The sequence below is a fragment of the Dipodomys merriami genome, unplaced genomic scaffold (genome assembly GCF_024711535.1).
Source record: "Dipodomys merriami isolate MVZ:Mamm:240054 unplaced genomic scaffold, mDipMer1.0.p SCAF_1, whole genome shotgun sequence".
In the NCBI taxonomy this organism is placed as follows: Eukaryota; Metazoa; Chordata; class Mammalia; order Rodentia; family Heteromyidae; genus Dipodomys; species Dipodomys merriami.
Window position 1 is genome coordinate 89,461,037 of NW_027202270.1, and position 18,453 is coordinate 89,479,489.

Sequence of the window (18,453 nt, forward strand, 5' to 3'; positions counted from 1 at the left end):
GAGCCACTCAGGGGACACTGCAGTAGGAACGTTTCAAGATCATGTCCTGAGGGCCAGCCCCATGCTCTTGCTCAGGACATGCAGGTGGAAAGGCACTTGGTAAGAAAAGACAGAGTCCAAGAAGTCCCTCTTCTCTGCTATCATGTGACATTAACACCCCAGAGAGAGAGGAAGGCACAGAAAGAGGAAGGGAAGGAGGGAGGGAGAGAAAGAGAAAGAAAAAGAAGAAAGAAAGAAAGAAGGAAAGGTAGAAAGAAAGAAAGAAAGAAAGAAAGAAAGAAAGAAAGAAAGAAAGAAAGAAAGAAAGAAAGAAAGAAAGGAGGAAGGAAGGAAGGAAGGAAAGAAGGAAGGAAGGGAAAGAGGAGAGATAGAAAAAGAGAATGAAAGAGAAAGAGGAGAGGGAAAAGTGAAAGAAATAAAGGAGAAGAACTGTCCGGATCTCCAATTCTAATGTTCAAGTTATTTTGTATATGTATGTGCTTCTCTCTCTCTCTCTCTCTCTCTCTCTCTCTCTCTCTCTCTCTCTCTCTCTCTCTCTCTCTCTCTCTCTCTCTCTCTCTGTCTCTCTCTCTCTGTCTCTCTTTCTCTCTCTCTCTCTCTCTCTCTCTCTCTCTCTCTCTCTCTCTCTCTCTCCCTCCCTCTCCCCCCTCTCTCTCGCTCTATGTGTGTGTGTGTGTGTGTGTGTGTGTGTGTGTGTGTGTGTGTGTGTGTGTGTGTGTGTGTGTGTGATGTCTCCCTTGGGATTTTAAACTCATAGAAGGCAAGAGGCATTCTTGGCTATACCACCCGTCCCAGAACCTATCCCATATTTTTACATGCAGGAGCCTGAGAATGGAGCATAAGAGGTAGAGGCCAGCCAACACAGAAATGTTCAGGGACTCTATCTCAGTGGAAGAATCTGGGCACATAAGTGCATACCATCATGTCAGGAACAGTAGGAATCATTGATAGACTCGAACTCAAGACCCCCCCAAAGACAACCAGAGACCAAGATCAATGTAAGTGACAGTAGAGTCATTTATGTGCAAGTTCAAGCTTGGACTCACAGATAAGGTCCTGGTGCAGGCTGCAGATGCTCAGAAAAACCAAGAGGGGGCGACGTCTTTAAAATGAAGTTTATTCTCCCATTGACCCTATTTTTCCTTGGCATGTTATGGTTTCTTTTCACTTACTCTTCAGTTGCTGCATGACCCAAAGGCACTCTTTCAAAGGATCAAGGCTCTTCAGAAGGTCCTGACCAGAACCCAGATCTGAGACAGGACATCAGCCTGTGTATCTTGATGAACACAACTTAGTTGTCATGCTCTCTTCTTTCTGTTCAATGTTGGTTCTGGTCCTGCTGCTAATTCTCCATAAGTGATATTTCAATTTTTAATGACTCTCTTCTAGTCTGGATGTTTATAATTTGGGGACTTGTGTCTCTGATGTCTGTTTCTATTTTCCCAAAAAGAACCCACAAAATAACAACAACAACAAAAACCACCTTAATTATTTCAGGAAAAATGAGTGGAGATCCGGTGACTAAGGCAAAAACATAGGTCCCATGGTTTCCCTTATTTGCAATTACTAGTATATGTCTGAGACAAGCAGAAATGGTCAGATAAGTTGATGTTAGGCTAAGTGAATCCCAAGATAAAGACTCAAATGTTTTTTCTTTCTTGCAATTGTTTCTAACTTATTTGTAAGATGATTTCTTTGTTGCTTTGTACGTCCCTCCCCCACAGTATAACCCCTGCTTTCACTGTATTTGATGTTGTTATAATTTGTGGAGGGGAAGGGGAAAACATTGTTTAGATAGGGATACTGGTGGACCCATTGCAACAATGAGATGTACAAGATGTTATGTCGAAAAATGAACTTTACAATTTTGGCCAGGGGTGGGAAGGGGGACTTGAGGGCGGGGGGCGGGGGGCGGGGGGAGATGGGAAGGAATGGGAAGGGATGGGAAGGGGAAACAGGAAGAGGCAACAATGTTTGATAAGAAATGTACTCATTACCTTGTCCATGTAATTGTAACCCCTCTGTATAGTATTTTCACAATTAAAAAACAGAACAAAACAAAACTGAGTAGCTGGACTGGAGAGGGCAGTTCAGGGTCAGAGGAGCTCCTTCGGGAAGAACACTTGAATAAAGTGCCACATGGTTGTCTCTTAAGAGAATCTGTGGATTTGTCTTTCTGGATACACCTCCACTTCTGTGTCAGGGAAAATATCTTAAGGATTAATGAGAAATGAGGGATCCAGCTTCATTGATTTTTACATGTGTAGCTCCAAATTCTCCTGGGTATTGTCATCCTCATAGCTCATGGTTTGAGACCCCAACTCTTGGTCTCTATTTCTTTGTTCTGTTTCTTCACTATTTCCATCTTTCCTGTATAGGCATTCAAAAACACTGTAGGAAAGGAGAGCTTCCAGGAAAGGACTTTTCAGAGTCTTCCTATATTCTAATTGTTACAGCCAATGAGGAAAGGAGATGAGGGAAGTCACTCATGATTCTTTCTTTAAATTCCAAAAATGCCCTGTGCCTGGAGATGTGGATTCTTGGATTGAGGCTCAAATGTATTCACAATGATTTCCAATAGCAAGTCTTGGTCTGGAGACAGTTTTTATACACTTTTCTGTATAACAAGAAAAAAATGATCCCTTTTAGAGTGCTGGTCAAATCCAACTGTGAGTGCTTCTCCAAGAAAAGAAGCTTTGGTGTCTAGGTAAATAAGGAACATATAGTATGAACTTTCATAGTGGGTAATGAGGCTAATAAATGTGATGATTCTGTTTCCTAACACCGGGAAATTGAGAAGTAAGAATTCCTTACTGGCCACATGTAAGTGAAACCAGAAAAGATTCTGGGGGCTGCAGGAGTCCTATGATTTCAGCTGGAGTATGAAATGCTGTAAGGAGCAGTATGAAGAAAATCAGAGAATTACTTCTCACTACACCCCACAATGTTTTACTTGCAAACTTTGAAGGCTTCAGGGCGCCACCAGGGAGCTATAGTAAATTCTAGAGACTCAACAATGTTTCCAGGCTTGATGTTATGAACATCATTATGTTGATGACTTAATTCCAAAAGTGATTGCATTTGGAGGCCAGCCTCTATAGATATATAATAAAGGTGAAATAAAGCTCAAAAAAGAGGGATTCTTACAGTGAAAAAACTTATTAATAAAAAAGGGACTCTAATCCAATCGTACTAGTTCACTTGTAGTAATAGGATTTCTAAAGATGGGCCTCTGTGTGTTTCTCTATTTCCCTCTCTGCCTCCCCTTTTTCTTTTCTTCCTTTCCTTCCTTTCCTTCCTCCCTCCTCCTCCCTTACTGGGTGATCTGGGAGGAAGTGATATATAAGGCTTCAGGAAGAAGGCTGCTATTTACAAGTCAAAAGTGAGCCATCACCAGAAATACATTTCACTGCACTTTGATTATGGGCTTCTTTCCAGAAACAAGTCTGATGTTGGACTAGCTATCTGATGAAGCCTTTATGAAGATAAAGAGAAAGGTACTTCAGAAGTGGAAAGGAGGGCTGCCTAAACTGTAGTACAACTTTCAGAGGTATAAATAAAGCTACAAGACTTGAATATTTCCTTTCTCTGTCAAACCTATGGTTTCTCCAGGGTATAGTCTTTGTATCTAAATTTAATACAGAAAAAGGAATGATTGTAAGTCACAGATGCCCTCTGTTTTTATAAATAAGGACCTGGCTTGATTTCTGCCTTTAAACATTTCCAATTGAGAGCAAATAAGTGGAGACATAGATTTCTCATTAATACTGCATTCTTGATTAAGTAAAATGTATTTTCATATTTTACTTCCCTCATATGAATTTCTATTTGTCTCTAGCACCACCAAGACTCATCCCGTAGAAAGGAGTTTATGACTTGTAAGAAAGTAATATAATGAATATTCGTGAATATTGATTCTTTTCAGTTCTTGGACATATTTAGGTAAACCTCTCTCTCTCTCTCTCTCTCTCTCTCTCTCTCTCTCTCTCTCTCTCTCTCTCTCTCTCTCTCTCTCTCTCTCTCTCTCTGTGTGTGTGTGTGTGTGTGTGTGTTTAGTACCTATGAGCCTGTCTGTTCGTCCTTGTTTGTCATCATCAGCTATGATTATGGTTGCTTTTTGTAAAAAGTCTTGCCTAATTCTTCCTGTTTTGCCAACCTGTTCTGTCAATCCTTCTGAGAGCTTTGCTCTAACTTCAGTTTCATTGAATGGATTAGTAAAGGAAAAATAAAAACAAGAAAGTTTTGAGGATCACATTTCAAAGGCTTATCAGACTTAAAATCCACCAAAGTTGTAAAGTTTGTTTTCGACATGACAACTTGTACTTCTCATTGTTGCAATGGGTGTTTAGTTACTTTTATTCTCTGTGTTGCTCTTGAGACTTGAACTCGGGGTCTAAGCACTGTACCTGAGATTATTTGCTAAAGGCTAACACTCAACCACTGAGTGACAGCTCCACTTCTGGCTTTTTGGTAGTTAATTGGAAATACGAGTCTCACAGACTTTCCCCTCCAGGCTTGTGATCCTTCTGGCTTTGAATTGCAATCCAGAGATCTCAGACTTTTGAGTAACTAGAATTATAGCTTCGAACCACCACGCTCTTGCATGATAACCATTATTAAGCACATACTCAAGAGAAGCATGGTAAATGTCTTTAGGTCACCAAATCAATCCTTGTTCAATGAGGCAAATATTATTAACTTACTTGACTTAATGAGAAGTATGTCCATGATAAGTCCTTGCCTAGGGCCAAGGACTTGCAAATGGAAGAGGTAACCTCAGAACCTATGTCATTTCATGGTCCAGGCAGTATAAACACGTCTCAAAGCTTTGCAGGCCATAGGGATTTGTAGTATGCTCCTCAAATGGACTAATGGCAAACCCCTCAAAACCTATTTCTATTAGTAGCATTTCAGTCTATTTTAATTTCTGTTGTGTTTTCATAGGAATTTTTTTCTGTACACAGTTTCTCATTTTTCAATATAAATTTAAGAGTTACCATGTGTTGTTGTGTTTTATAAAACCTCAAATGCAAGCCTGCTGTGGTCTACACACTTTTAATCCCAGAACTGAAATTATAAGGCAGAAGGATCACAAGTTTAAAACCAGGTTGGGTTACATAGTGAGCACTAGGTCAGTCTGAGATTGTCTCTAGCTCTAACCTGAAATTCTCTTATAAAACCAAAATTAACAATCTCAGACCTCAATTGAATTGCCATTGGAATCATGATAAATGTTAGATTCACAACAGAGGATGAACTTTCCCCATAATTTATGGTCTGTTCTTTACATAACTTTTTCCTCCCTGTCTCCCATATCAAGTGTTCAGATGTGAGAAATCAAGACAAATAGGACACCCAGACTAAGAAGTGACAAGTCCCAAATAGGATCCAGTGTATGTCATAATAGTTACAAAATCACAGCTCCAAACCTATGAATCTTACTATATCACTCAGGTATCTTGTGTTAGTGTTATACCTTTATGCAAGGCCCTAGGGCTATTTCCTGTTAAAGCTTATGCATAGATGTGGGGCCATTCATCTGCCCTCTCAGCCTTTATGAAGGATTACATTTCCAGAAAGCACTGAAAAAGGTGTTTATGTTCAAGGAGAAACATTAGTAAGGCTTGTTCAGAAAAACCCATCCTTTGTACACACTGTCCATTGGTTACATTGCCTTGCAATAACATTACCTTTTCTATGAGAAGGTTTCTACAAACATATGAACCCAACAATGTGTCATTGTGCTCACTGCTTGGTCTTTCAAGGAAAATCTTTATTTTGTAATTATTACATTCTGTGACAATAAAATTATATTGAATTATGTTTATCAATAGTACTGCCAGAAGGAAATATGTACAGATAACATGTGGTAAAGCAAAATTTTAGAAAGTCTTGTACCAGAAAAGCAACCAAAGAAGAATTACTCTGAGAAAGAAGATGGAAGGTTAGAGACAGGGCAATATCAGAGATCTGTCTGCTCAACCAAAAATACAACAATTTTTATTGGGAAACATGTTTTATTTTTTATAGCTCAAAAATGCACATGAGGAAGATCCTGGCTTCATTAAAACTTATACCTCAGAAGGAGGAGAAAAAGCAACTAAAAATACTGTTGCAAGGTCTGCAGCAGCTAGGTGTAGTGCTCCACTTGGCACAGCATGCCACAAGAGACAGGCCTCCTTTAGGCACAGTGAACTGGTCACAGCTGATCATCACACAGGACAAACAGGCAGAACCAATGCACCCCTCACCACTGTAGTTTCAGTGAAGCACAGAAAGTTCCTTTGCAGGAGAAACCTAGAAAGAAGGCCACCCAGCACCACATACCATGAGTCACACACACAACTACCAGGTGACCTGGAGAAGGGTGGGAATAGAACCAAGTCTCAAGCTCAGAAGCAGGCACAGGACATAGGAAGGTGTGTGCGGGTGCAGAAGCAAGGAACAAAAATCTGTGCTCAGAACTTAGAAAGGACACAAATCTCAGCCTTCATAGGAAAGAGGGAAACTTACTTCCTGCTGACCACATCACAGATCGGCACTTAAGAAAACCTGGGACTAGGGACAAAGATTTGTGCTCAAGACCCAAAGACTGTTGATCTCAGACCACAGTGGTAACAAGAGGGCCCCACTTTCCATCAGTCCTGGACATAGAAGTAGGATATGGTTTCCAGCAAACCTCACACAGAGACAGACAAGAATTGATTGAGTCAGGAACCAAAGGGAGGGGCTCCAAATCAGAGTTCCACCTCAACAGCTTAGCCCTCAGTACTGAATTAGTGCAGACCTGTAACCAAGTCTCATACTAACAGGACAATGACTAATCAGTGCCTCAAATCAGAGTCCAGCACCCACTGTAGTCCCCAGCACTGAGTGAAAGCCAACCTGTAGCCAAGACCCATGCCAACAGGGACAGGGACTGAATGGTTCTCTAAACCATACTCCAGCTACCACCTTACCACTCAGTGCTGAGTGAAGGCTAGCTTCCAATGGAGCTTTATGCACACAGGGATTGAAGGACTCAAACTTCAGTGACCGAACCCTGATCTCAGGCTCCCGACAAAGCTATTTGAAGCATAAGCTTCCAGCCTCCAGCCTTGTGGTACACATTACAGGGACCGGAACCAAAGGCAGTGCCAAAATCAGAGACCTGTCTGGGACACAGAAGAGAATAGAGACCTTTCCCAGCTGTGATCCATGCAAGCAGGTGCAGAGTCTAATGGTCTGATTTTCATCCATCAAGTGACTGACTCTCCCCTACTCATAAAGAAGTAGGAGGACTCCTCCAATCCTATAAACATACAAGACTGGTGATATAGAAAAGGTAAACCAAGACACTTTAGTATATGTAAGATATCAACCATTTAGGCTGGGATGAGGTACCAAAGCTGACATATATGTTACACCAGTAAAGAGACACACCCATAAAACATTAACTGCCTTGCTAATCAAGAATACAAAGACCAAGCTGTTTGAAAGATATTAGATATCTCCAAATGTGCAAAGCCCATCACAGAAATATAAGAAATATGAGAAATCAAGGAAGCACAACACCCCCAGAAAACAACAACTATTTAACAATAGAATACAAATATAATAATCTAGAAAAACCTCTATACATAGGGCTAAAAGATCTACTGGTAAAAATGGTACACAAAATGTCAGCAAACCTATATGACATTTTGAGAATGTAACAAGACTAACCCAAAATAATGAAAGAATTCCTGGGGAACACAATAGAAAGCTAAATGAATTCAAAGATATGGCAAGGGAGTCCAGTGGTTAAAAATGACCACTTTGTTAAAATAGATGAAAGAAGGCACAGATAAATCAGTGAAATAAAGAAGTCAATATAAGAGTTAAACAAAGACTTCCATAAACATATAGAAACCTTTAAAATGACCAAACAGAAAGCAGAGAAGTGAAAACTAAAGTTGAAAATCTCTATGGCAGAATAGATGTTGTAGAACAGAGTCTTAGGGGGTGAAGATAAAGTAGATAGAATAAAGGAGAGGAGATAATCATACAGAACAAATCCCAGATATAGGAAGGGAGCTTGCAAGAACTTCAAGACTCAATTAGAAGATTTAATTTGCTGCTAATAGGTATTGAGGAAATAGAAAAGGCAGCAGCTTAGCGACTATAAAATATATTTGATAGAATTTAGCAGAGAATTTCCAAAATGAGAACTTCAAAAAGAGAACTTTCCAAAACTTCCAAAAAGAGTGATATACAATATACAAGAGGTGATATTCAGATACAAGAGATCTTAAATAGACACATGAAGAAATGTTCAACATCCCTAGCCATAAAAGAAATGCAAATCAAAACAACATTGAGATATCACCTCACTCCAGTTAGAACAGCAAAAATCAAGAACTCTAACAACAACAGATGCTGGAGGGGATGTGGACAGAAAGGAACCTTACTTCATTGTTGGTGGGAATGTAAACTTGTTCAACCACTTTGGAAAGCAGTATGGAGGTTCCTCAAAAGACTTCACATAGATCTCCCCTATGATCCAGCAATCCCAGTACTTTTGGGCATTTACCCAAATGTTTACAAACAAGACCACACTAAAGCTACCAGCACAACTATGTTTATTGCAGCATTATTTACCATAGCTAAGATATGGAACCAACCCAGATGCCCCTCAGTAGATGAATGGATCAAGAAAATGTGGTATATATACACAATGGAATTCTATGCCTCCATCAGAAAGAATGACATTTCCCCATTTGTTAGGAAATGGAAAGGCTTGGAAAAAATTATATTAAGTGAAGTAAGCCAGGCCCAAAGAAGCATAGGTCCCATGGTTTCCCTTATTTGCAATATCTAGTATAGGTATGAGTCAAGCAGAAAAGGTCAGATAATGTGATGTTTGGAAAATGAACCCTTAAATATGTATTTTAATGTTTTCGTTTCTTTCATGCATATGTTTCTAACGCATTTATAAGATTATTTCTTTGTTGCTTTGTATGTCCCTCCCCCACAGTGTAACCCCCGCTTTCACTATATTTGATGTCAGTATAACATGTGGAGGAGATGGGGGCAAACAAGTCGTTTAAGGATTCAGGTGGACCTGTTGCAACAATGAGAAGTACAAAATGTCATGTCAAAACCAGCTTTACAAAGTCGGTGGGGGGGGGGGGAGGGGGGTATAATTGGGTGGGGGGAGGGGGGAGGCTGGGAAGGGAGGTGAAGGGTGAACAGAGGAGGAGGCTGCAATGCTTGGTAAGGAATGTATGCATTATCCTGCCCATGTAATTGTAGCCCCTCTGTACAGTATGTTCTCAAATAAAATAAAATAATATTTAAAAAAAAAAAAGAGATCTTAAGAACCCTAGTAGACCAGACTAGAAAAGCACCTTATACTACTGCCACATCATGACCCAAACTGGATCAATAGAGAACAAGGAGAGGATATTTAAAGTTGTCAGAGTGAAAAGATTTGATTATTTATAAAGGAAAACCTGTCAGAATAACTGCATCTTTCTCACTAAAAACAAGGAAGGCTTGACATGATGTATGTCAAGTACTGAAATCAAAAAATTAACACTTAAGAATACTGTATCCAGCCAAGCTTTCCTCCATTACTGAAGGGCAAATAAAAAATCATTTTATAAAAATTAAAACTAAAACAATTTATCTCCACTGAACCAACAGAGATATTCAAAGGCATCTGGTTTCCCTGCCTAGTTCATGTCAATTTCATGTTTCAGACCCTGCCAGATAAGCAGATAGATATGGTAAGAATAGCATAGGCACAACTTCTAAACATGGGGGTTAAAATTACAGGAGCTATCACTTACCTCTCAGTTCTAATACTCAATATAAACAGGATGAATTCTCTTATCAAAAGACATAGAATGGCTGGTTGGATAAAGAAACACCACTTCACATCTTCTGCCTACAGGAGAAACATATATCTGACAAAAAATCCCACAAATGTCTACTTAAGGTGAAAGGCTGGAACAAAGGTTTTCAAGCAAATGATCTTAATAAACAGGTCACATTGAAGTACTAAATAATAAACACTACAATGATAATATCAGATAAAATAAATAAAATAGATAAATTTCATTGGAAATGACACAGGATATTACATATTTATAAAGGGAACTTTTCTAACAGAAGGACATAGCAATTCTAATTATCGATATACTGAATGCTGGTAACCCCAACTTCATCAAACAAATACTAAATGACCTAAAAACAGTTATAAATCAAAACGAATTAATTATTGATGACTTCAACACATCATTATCACCTTTGGATAGATCATCCATGTAGAAATTCAGCAAAGAAACCTCAGACTTATGTAACCATAGTGAAGAGGTAGACCTAACAGATATCTACAGAATCTTTCACCCAGCAGTGTCACATTCTCTTTGGTCACAAAACAAATCTGTATAAATTCAAAAACAAATTGAAATTACTCCCTGCATCCTGTTAGACAACAGCAGAATAAAATTAGAGCTCAACAACAAAAGCGATCACAGAAAATACCCAAACTCAGAGAAATGCAGTAATATATTGCTATTCAGCAATTAGAGGGTCATTGAAGAGATAAGAACAAAATTCAAATATTTCTAGAATTCAGTATAAAATGACATATGAAATAATAGTTCCTCTGAGACACAGCAAAGACAGTACTCAGAGGAGAGTGTATAACTATGAGTGCTACATCAACCAATGACAGAAATCTCAAGTCAATACTCTAATAATGCACATCAAGCTCCTAGAAGAATAAGAACAAGCTAAACCTAAAAACTAATAGATGGAAAGAAATATAAAACTTTGATCAGAAATAAATGAATTAGAGACTATTAATAAAAACACACAAAAAATCAACAAAATAATTAAGCTGGTTCTTTAAAAAAAAGTAAATAGATCCATGGAAAATTGTCTAAAAGAATAAAAGAAATCAAATAAATAATATCAGAAATGAAAGAGGAAGCATCACAACAGATTAAAGCAATATTCAGAATATTATCAGGAAATACTTGAAAAGACTTTGCCTATTGGAGAATCTAGTAGAAATGTTTATATTCCTAAATAACATAAATATATCTAAATTGAGACAAGAAGATATAAACCAATACACTCATAACAAGCAATGAAATTTAAATATATTAAAAGATTTTCTATTCAAGAAAATCCCAAGGACTTGATGATGGCTTTATAGAAGAAGTCTATAAGCTCTTTAAGGGAAAACTAACACCAGTATTCCTCAAAATCTCCAATTGAAGTAGAAAAGGGACATTACTCCCAAATTCACTCTATAAAACCAGCATTACACTCATCCATCATTCTCTGGCCATAAAGCAAATGCAAATTGAAGCAACACAGATTCTACCTCAGTCCAGTTAGATGGCCATCATCAAGAATACAAGTAATAACAGATGCTGGCAAGGATGCAGACAGATAGGAGCTTTAACACACTGTGGCTGCATTTCTCCACCATTCTGGAAAGAACTATTGTGGTTCCTCATAAGATAAACAGAACTACCGTATTACCCAGAAATTCTACTACTGATCATCTATCCAAAAGACCACTCACCTGGTTACAATAAAGTCACCAGCACAACCATGTTCATTGTAGTACTATTTACAACAACCAAGATATGCAACCAGCCCAGATGCCCCTCAATGGATGAATGTTGTATATATACAAAATGGAATTTTATTCATTCATTAGGATGATATTGTGCCATTTGTAAAGAAATGGAAAGACTTGGGGGAAAAAACTTACACTAAGTGAAGTAAATCCGACTAAGAAAGACAAATTTTGCAAATTTTCCTCATATACAGAAGCTAGAATTAGCTTATAAACTAATCAGAAAATACATTAAGTGGTATGCAATATATTCAAATAATATAACTTCTTAGAAAGGCAAAGTAAAATTTCCACAAAATCAACAGCAGGAAACAGGTATTTGAAAGTGGTGAGATAAGATCATGGGGAGAAGAGCAGAAAAAAAAGAGGTGAGCAGTAGAATGCAGTCAACAATTCAATGTGCATTCTACAAAATTAAGAAAAGTGAGGGAAGGGTCATTTGGGAGAGATGAGTTGAAAGGCGTGACATTGATCAATATGCATTATATTCATAAATTGCTTTATTGAATGGTAACTTCCTTGTACAACTACTTATAGATATTTTTAAAAAAATTACTCTGAGTGCAATATATCAGTTTCACTATCCAAAAATCATTTAAAGTCCTAGATCAAAAGATACTGATTCCTGGCAATTTTGTAAAGGTTTAATAACATTAATTAATGTGTTCTTCGAACTAAGAGTTACATTATCTGTGGTGCTAAACTCAGGGTCTCTTGCATACTAGGCAGTCACTCTATCTATGACCCATCTCCCAGTTATATGAAAAGTTTTAATAATTATACCTACCCACAATATAAATGTTTCCTTTTTCTTTAAGAATTTTTATTAAATTATGTCTCTCATAAATGATGTCTTAAATGTGAATCTGTATGATATTAAAAGAAGTGGTATTGTCTCAACCAAAGACTAATTGTTTATTCTTAAGAGTGTTTAAAAACAAACGTATTCATTACCTGTCTTATGTAACTGTAACTCCCCTGCTCATCACCTTTCAATAAAGATTATTATTTTTTTTAAAAAAGAAGGAAACATTTGTTAACCATTTCCTAGGATTTAGGTGGGAAAATAGTGAAAAAGGGGAAAAAAACCTGTAAGACTGTGTAACACAAAGTCTTCTAATAATGATTAAACATGCATTAGCATTCCTATGACTGTATGCCAGAGTAGATTCTTATGACGTTTCCATGGGTCAGAATGGTCAAAAATGTCTAATCAAGAAAAAGTAAATTAAATGCTTCGTAGACATGTTATGACATGGAGTTTCCCAAACAGGCCACATTCACGGAAAAAATAAACACAAGAAAAAGAGCAAGTTTCCTTTAGAATTTCAAAGTACAATCAGTAGGCTGTCAGACATCTTAGTAAAAGGGAGAAGTGGATGCTCAATTCACTTTTTTTGCTGGTCCTGGAGCCTGAACTCTGGGCCTGGGGGCTGTCCCTCAGCATTTCAGTTCTAGGCTAGTGCTCTACCACTTGAGCCACAGCACCACTTCTGGCTTTTTCTGTCTATGTGGTGCTGAGGAATCAAACCCAGGGCCTCATGTATGCAAGACAAGCGCTCTACCACTGAGCCACCTTCTGTGCCCTTCAACACAGACTCCTGAGAGAAAAGATAAACATCATCTAACTTTTATTTCCTGTCCTCAAGGGGGAGGCACATCTTCCTAACACACCCACTTCCTGTTGTCATCTTCATCTCAACTTTATCTTTTCCCTGTGAACTTCACCTTTCCTTACTACTAGTAAGAAGTTAAGATTCACAGACTGCAGAAGCTCTAGAAATGAGCTGTTCCCAAGGACCAGTGATTGCACTGTTCTTAATGCTTGGTGAGGAAAATTGCATATCAGCTTTGATTCTTCCACCATTAATTTTTGACAAAAATCTTTAACCAGTTTGCTCTAAGAGGCAGAACCCAGATCATACCAAGGAGACCAAGATAACTCACACTGGATTCTCATATTTTTGTGTTTTCAGGGGGAAGCCATGGAGACTCGGTGACCCAAACACAAGGCCATGTGACCCTCTCTGAAGGGGCTTCCCTGACTGTGAACTGTTCCTATGAAGCAACATATTACCCAACTCTCTTCTGGTACATCCAGTATCCTGGAGAAGGTCCCCAGCTCCTCTTTAAAGTCTCCAAGGCCAATGACAAGGGAAACCACAAAGGATTTGAAGCCATATATGACAGAGAAAGCACCTCCTTCCACTTGAAGAAAGCTGCAGTCCTAGAGTCAGATTCGGCTTTGTACTACTGTGCTCTGAATGACACAGTGGCAGAAACCACAGAGGGAGCTGAGCACAAACAGAGTGACAGCAGGAGCTTGGCTGCTGAGCTACTGCTTCTCAGATGGCTCTCTTGAGGGAAGAACCAGAAAACCCATCACTTTTATGGTATAACAACCAACCAAAGCAACACTAGGAACACAGTAGGAAGACTTGAAGTAAATGTGCTTCACTCAAGTGCTTTTACAATGGGAGTGTAACAGCATGAGCTCTAGTTCCCCAACAAGGCCTAACGTTTGTGACATTAAAAGTACAAAACCTCAAGATTAAAGAAGTGGTCCTTATATTCACCTTACCTAGAGTTTGATCCTCTTAACCATGAAACAGTTCATGCAAGGAAATTTGTTTTGAGAGACAGAGACACAGTTGGAACATATTGTGGGTGAAAAGCTTACTGTACGTCCCTGATAAGTTGATGATGAAAAATGTCACATATTCCTGCAACAAATTTTATGTTGAAATAGAAAAGAATGACAAATTGACAAACCAATGTATATTTAAACATGGATGAACTCTGAATTAACAGAAATAAGTGAAAAATAAACCCAAAAAGTATCAGATGATGCAGGACTATATATGCACTGGTCAGGTAAGTGACTTAGAAAGACACCAGTTTCTCTGTCTACCTGCATTTCTTTTTTTATTGACTCATCAGAAGGCTTTCACTGCTAAATACATCATGTATCATGTTGTTAGAGGTGTACAAAATGCATGATTGAAGAGCCACTTAAAAATAGTCCAAGAAATGTGACATTCTTTGAAATAATAAAACATATCCATGAAAAATATAAAATGTTGCATATGTATATATACACAATGTATTTATAATATATATAACATACATGAAAACAGTAAATAGGAAATTCAAACTCTTAATCTGATCTTTTAATCATTGTCTGACACTCTACCACCTACCCCATGCTTCCAGACCCTCTAATCTGGATTTTTATTTACCTAGGTTGGAGGGAAGTATTGGTGAATTTTTATGGATACAGAGTTTCTTTCTGTGATGATGAGAATGTTTAAATGTTGATTTGGGTGATGGTGTCAGGAATCAGAAATACACATCTACAAAATACACAGTCACAATGTAATAGTAGTCATAAATCTTCCACCAGCAAGACAATCTTTCCAGGAAGAACAATGAAAGAAGGTGATTTCATCGCCTGGAATCAAAGGAAATAATTTTTCTAACTTTGCCAATCATTTCACTAGCTGCAGAGGAAGCTGTGAATTTTGCTGTTCTCTTCTTTTCAAATTCCTCTCTTTGGGGTGTCAATTTCTTGGATTCAGATGTCATGGCACAAAGTCTTCTTGTCCACAGTTACATCTTGTAGTTAAAGCACAGAGGCACTATTCTTGTCAGAGTCCCTCCTCAGCCATGGGAAATACATCCACCATCATCTATCACCACCATGGCTGTACTGGGCCATCCAAACTCAGCCTGAAGCAGCAAATCTGAATCAAGTTATTTGTGAACTAAGACCAGATATTTGATGTACTTTTCATAAACTGGCTTCTCCATGAAGTAACATATATTTCAATATATCTCAATATTCACTAGAGTTCAACTTGAACTCTAGGACTAAAATACCATCACAGATTTGGGAATAAAGAGTGTTGTGTGAACTTGAGTATACATCCTGTAACCTACACACAGTAAGGGGCAACTACTGGCATGCATAACCTGTGGTTCCTAATCTGGCCTCCAGAGGGCGGTGCTACCTACCCCAGAAAACTTGTATCTGTTAGAAAGCATCTGCTTAGTTTTTCCTTCCTGCAGCTTACAGATAAGAATAAGACGGGTAAAAAGCCTCCAGGGTGATTGCAGCAGTCCAGCCGAACTTTCCACACACCTCCCTTTTCCAAGTTCTTGCTTTCTGTGGCCACTTGCAACATCTTGACTGCTCAGCCATGCTTCTTGTGCTCCTTTCAGCACTAGCGATGCATTTATTCCTGAGTGAGTACTTTTCCTCTTGTATTCCACCCTCAGGGTCTAAGTAGGTATGCTTAAGTTCCATAATCAAGTTTGTGCTGATTTAAAAACCTGTCTGATTTTCCAGGACATGCTACAGCCCAGTCGGTGACCCAGCCTGATGTCCACATCACTGTCTCAGAAGGACATTCTCTGGAGCTGAGGTGCAACTATTCCTATGGTGCTTCAGTTTATCTCTTCTGGTACGTCCAGTATCCCAGCCAGGGCCTCCAGCTTCTTCTCAAGTATAGTTCAGGAGACCCCCTGGTTCAAGGCCTCAAAGGCTTTGAGGCTGAATTTAAGAGGAGCGACTCTTCCTTCCACCTGAGGAAACACTCTGCGCATGTGAGTGACTCAGCTGCATACTTCTGTGCCTTGAGTGTCACAGTGCCTGGGGCTACAGTAGCAGCTGAACAAAAACCAGCCACAGAGAGGACATTCCACAAGCTCCAGGTCTCTCTGTGGTGTTTTGAACACTTGCTTTGTAAAGGGCAATGAGGAAAGGAGGGATGAGCAGAAACCACTCCCTTTTACAGGATTCTGCAGTTCTTGCTGCAATATCCCATGTCTGGTGAGCCTTCTTAGACAATTTAAATTGCACACATTCAATACACCATAGTCTATGATGAAAAACATTCAATGTAAATTGTGTAGTCATAATGCTCTGCTACACTGATTCTTGCTGGGTGAAGATACTCCACAACTTATTGGTTATTGTTCTTGCAAGGTTTCAAATTGTTATAAACAATGATTATTAAAATATGAAAAGCCTTGGTAGGCAACACTAAAACATTCACTAATTTGTTATTTAATATCAAATTTGTTATTTAATATCATTATATATCACACAGTCCATATATTTGTAAGTCATTATACATACATATATATGTATATTTCTAGTCATCTGAATGTTGGGAAGATAATTAGACATCATTTTGGTAGAATATTAGAGGTAAGGGAATGCTTTTATTTGGGAAACAGACTAGAACATGAATTTAAAAAGTAAAATTTAGAAGTTGAAGATTTTTTCATCTATAGTTATGACTCCAAATTGTTTTTGTGATTGATTTCATATAATGGAATACTAAAAATACATCTTGTGTTAGTTTTCTAATGGTGACATAATAAACTATGACTGGATGACTTAAACTTAGCAGACGTGTACTTTCTCATTACTAAGGAGCCTGGAAACCATGGTCAAGGAGTCAACAGGATTCTCCTGAAGTCTCACTTTGGCTTGCAGATGGCTGCATTTTCGATCAGTTCCACTCATTCTTTCTGAGGATATACATGATTATGTCCATATATGACTAGATTTATTTAGTAAGAGCCCATTAATTGCCTTTTTATGCTCTATATTCAAATACAGTCATATTCTCAGATTCTCAGTGTCAGTGCTACAGCATATAAATTTTGGGTGGGTGTATGAAGCCCTCCAACTAAATAAATGCAATGTTCATAAAGACCCTGGAAGTCTTCATCAGCCTACATGCTGTGGGTTTCCAGAGTATCCAAGGCTCCTTTTTTGTAATTCTGATGATGGATTTTTCACATTTTCCCTTACAAGGCTTTTAATGGGGGATGAGAGTCATGTTATCACAAGTAATTCCTAAATATTCCAAACTGTAGAGCAAAGAATAAAAAAAATTTTAATTTGTGTTTATACTTGTATTCTTTCTCCTTAGCTATACCAGAGTATGAAATGTTCTCATGTTTAGTTTTATCCTTTTGTAAAGACAAATCTTCATTCATTTTTGGCATTTCATCTCTGCACCTTTTTCCTTTCCCAATTTTCTTTTCTATCTGAAGGTTATTTATTTATTTATTTGCCTTGGGACCCCTTCTACTCATCTCTCAGTTCTCCTGTGCATGAGCTCATTCAACTATTTCTTTTCTATCTGAAGGTTATTTATTTATTTATTTGCCTTGGGACCCCTTCTACTCATCTCTCAGTTCTCCTGTGCATGAGCTAATTCAACTAGCATGCTATTCTCCTTTTGCTACCTCCTTTCTGCACTCCTGGCTCTTACTAGATCTAGGACTTCTCTTTGAAGGGTGCAATGTGCTTGATGTTGAGGGAGGGGTTGAAGAAGCAGGCTCAGCTTTAAATATATTTTTATATATGTAAATATACAAAAGTCATTTGCATATATCCACAAACTTGTTGACTGGAGTGTAATATATGCAGAGAAGATTCAAACTGTGACCAACATACACTTTGACAAAAATGAATAGTAAAAGGCTGGAATATAGGATATGCAAGATGAGGGAAGATGACTGAAGAGGGTGAGCAAATGCACTCATAATATTCAGTGTATATATCTGAAGAGGAAACTAGGAGTGACTTTTTGAGGATCCCAGAGGATTGAATAGTTGAGAGGTCAGACAATATGGTGAAACTCACACACACACACACACACACACACACACACACACATGTGTAAATCAGTAATTTTCATGTTAGTTCATCCGTTCTGTCATTCATTATGAAACCTCAGAATGCTGCCTGAATCTCTATTCACTGGACCCCATAAGTTTTAAATGAATTCCAAAAATGATTCTGAATGGAAATA

At 38.2% G+C, this 18,453-nt stretch overlaps 1 gene segment (V, D, J or C); it reads left to right on the top strand.

Moving 5' to 3' along the window:
* Positions 1–922: 922 nt before the first annotated feature.
* Positions 923–13,982, top strand: LOC138816295 (T cell receptor alpha variable 9-1-like). The segment is given in 2 exon segments: positions 923–998; positions 13,597–13,982. Coding segments are annotated over 2 exon segments (462 nt in total).
* Positions 13,983–18,453: the final 4,471 nt, after the last annotated feature.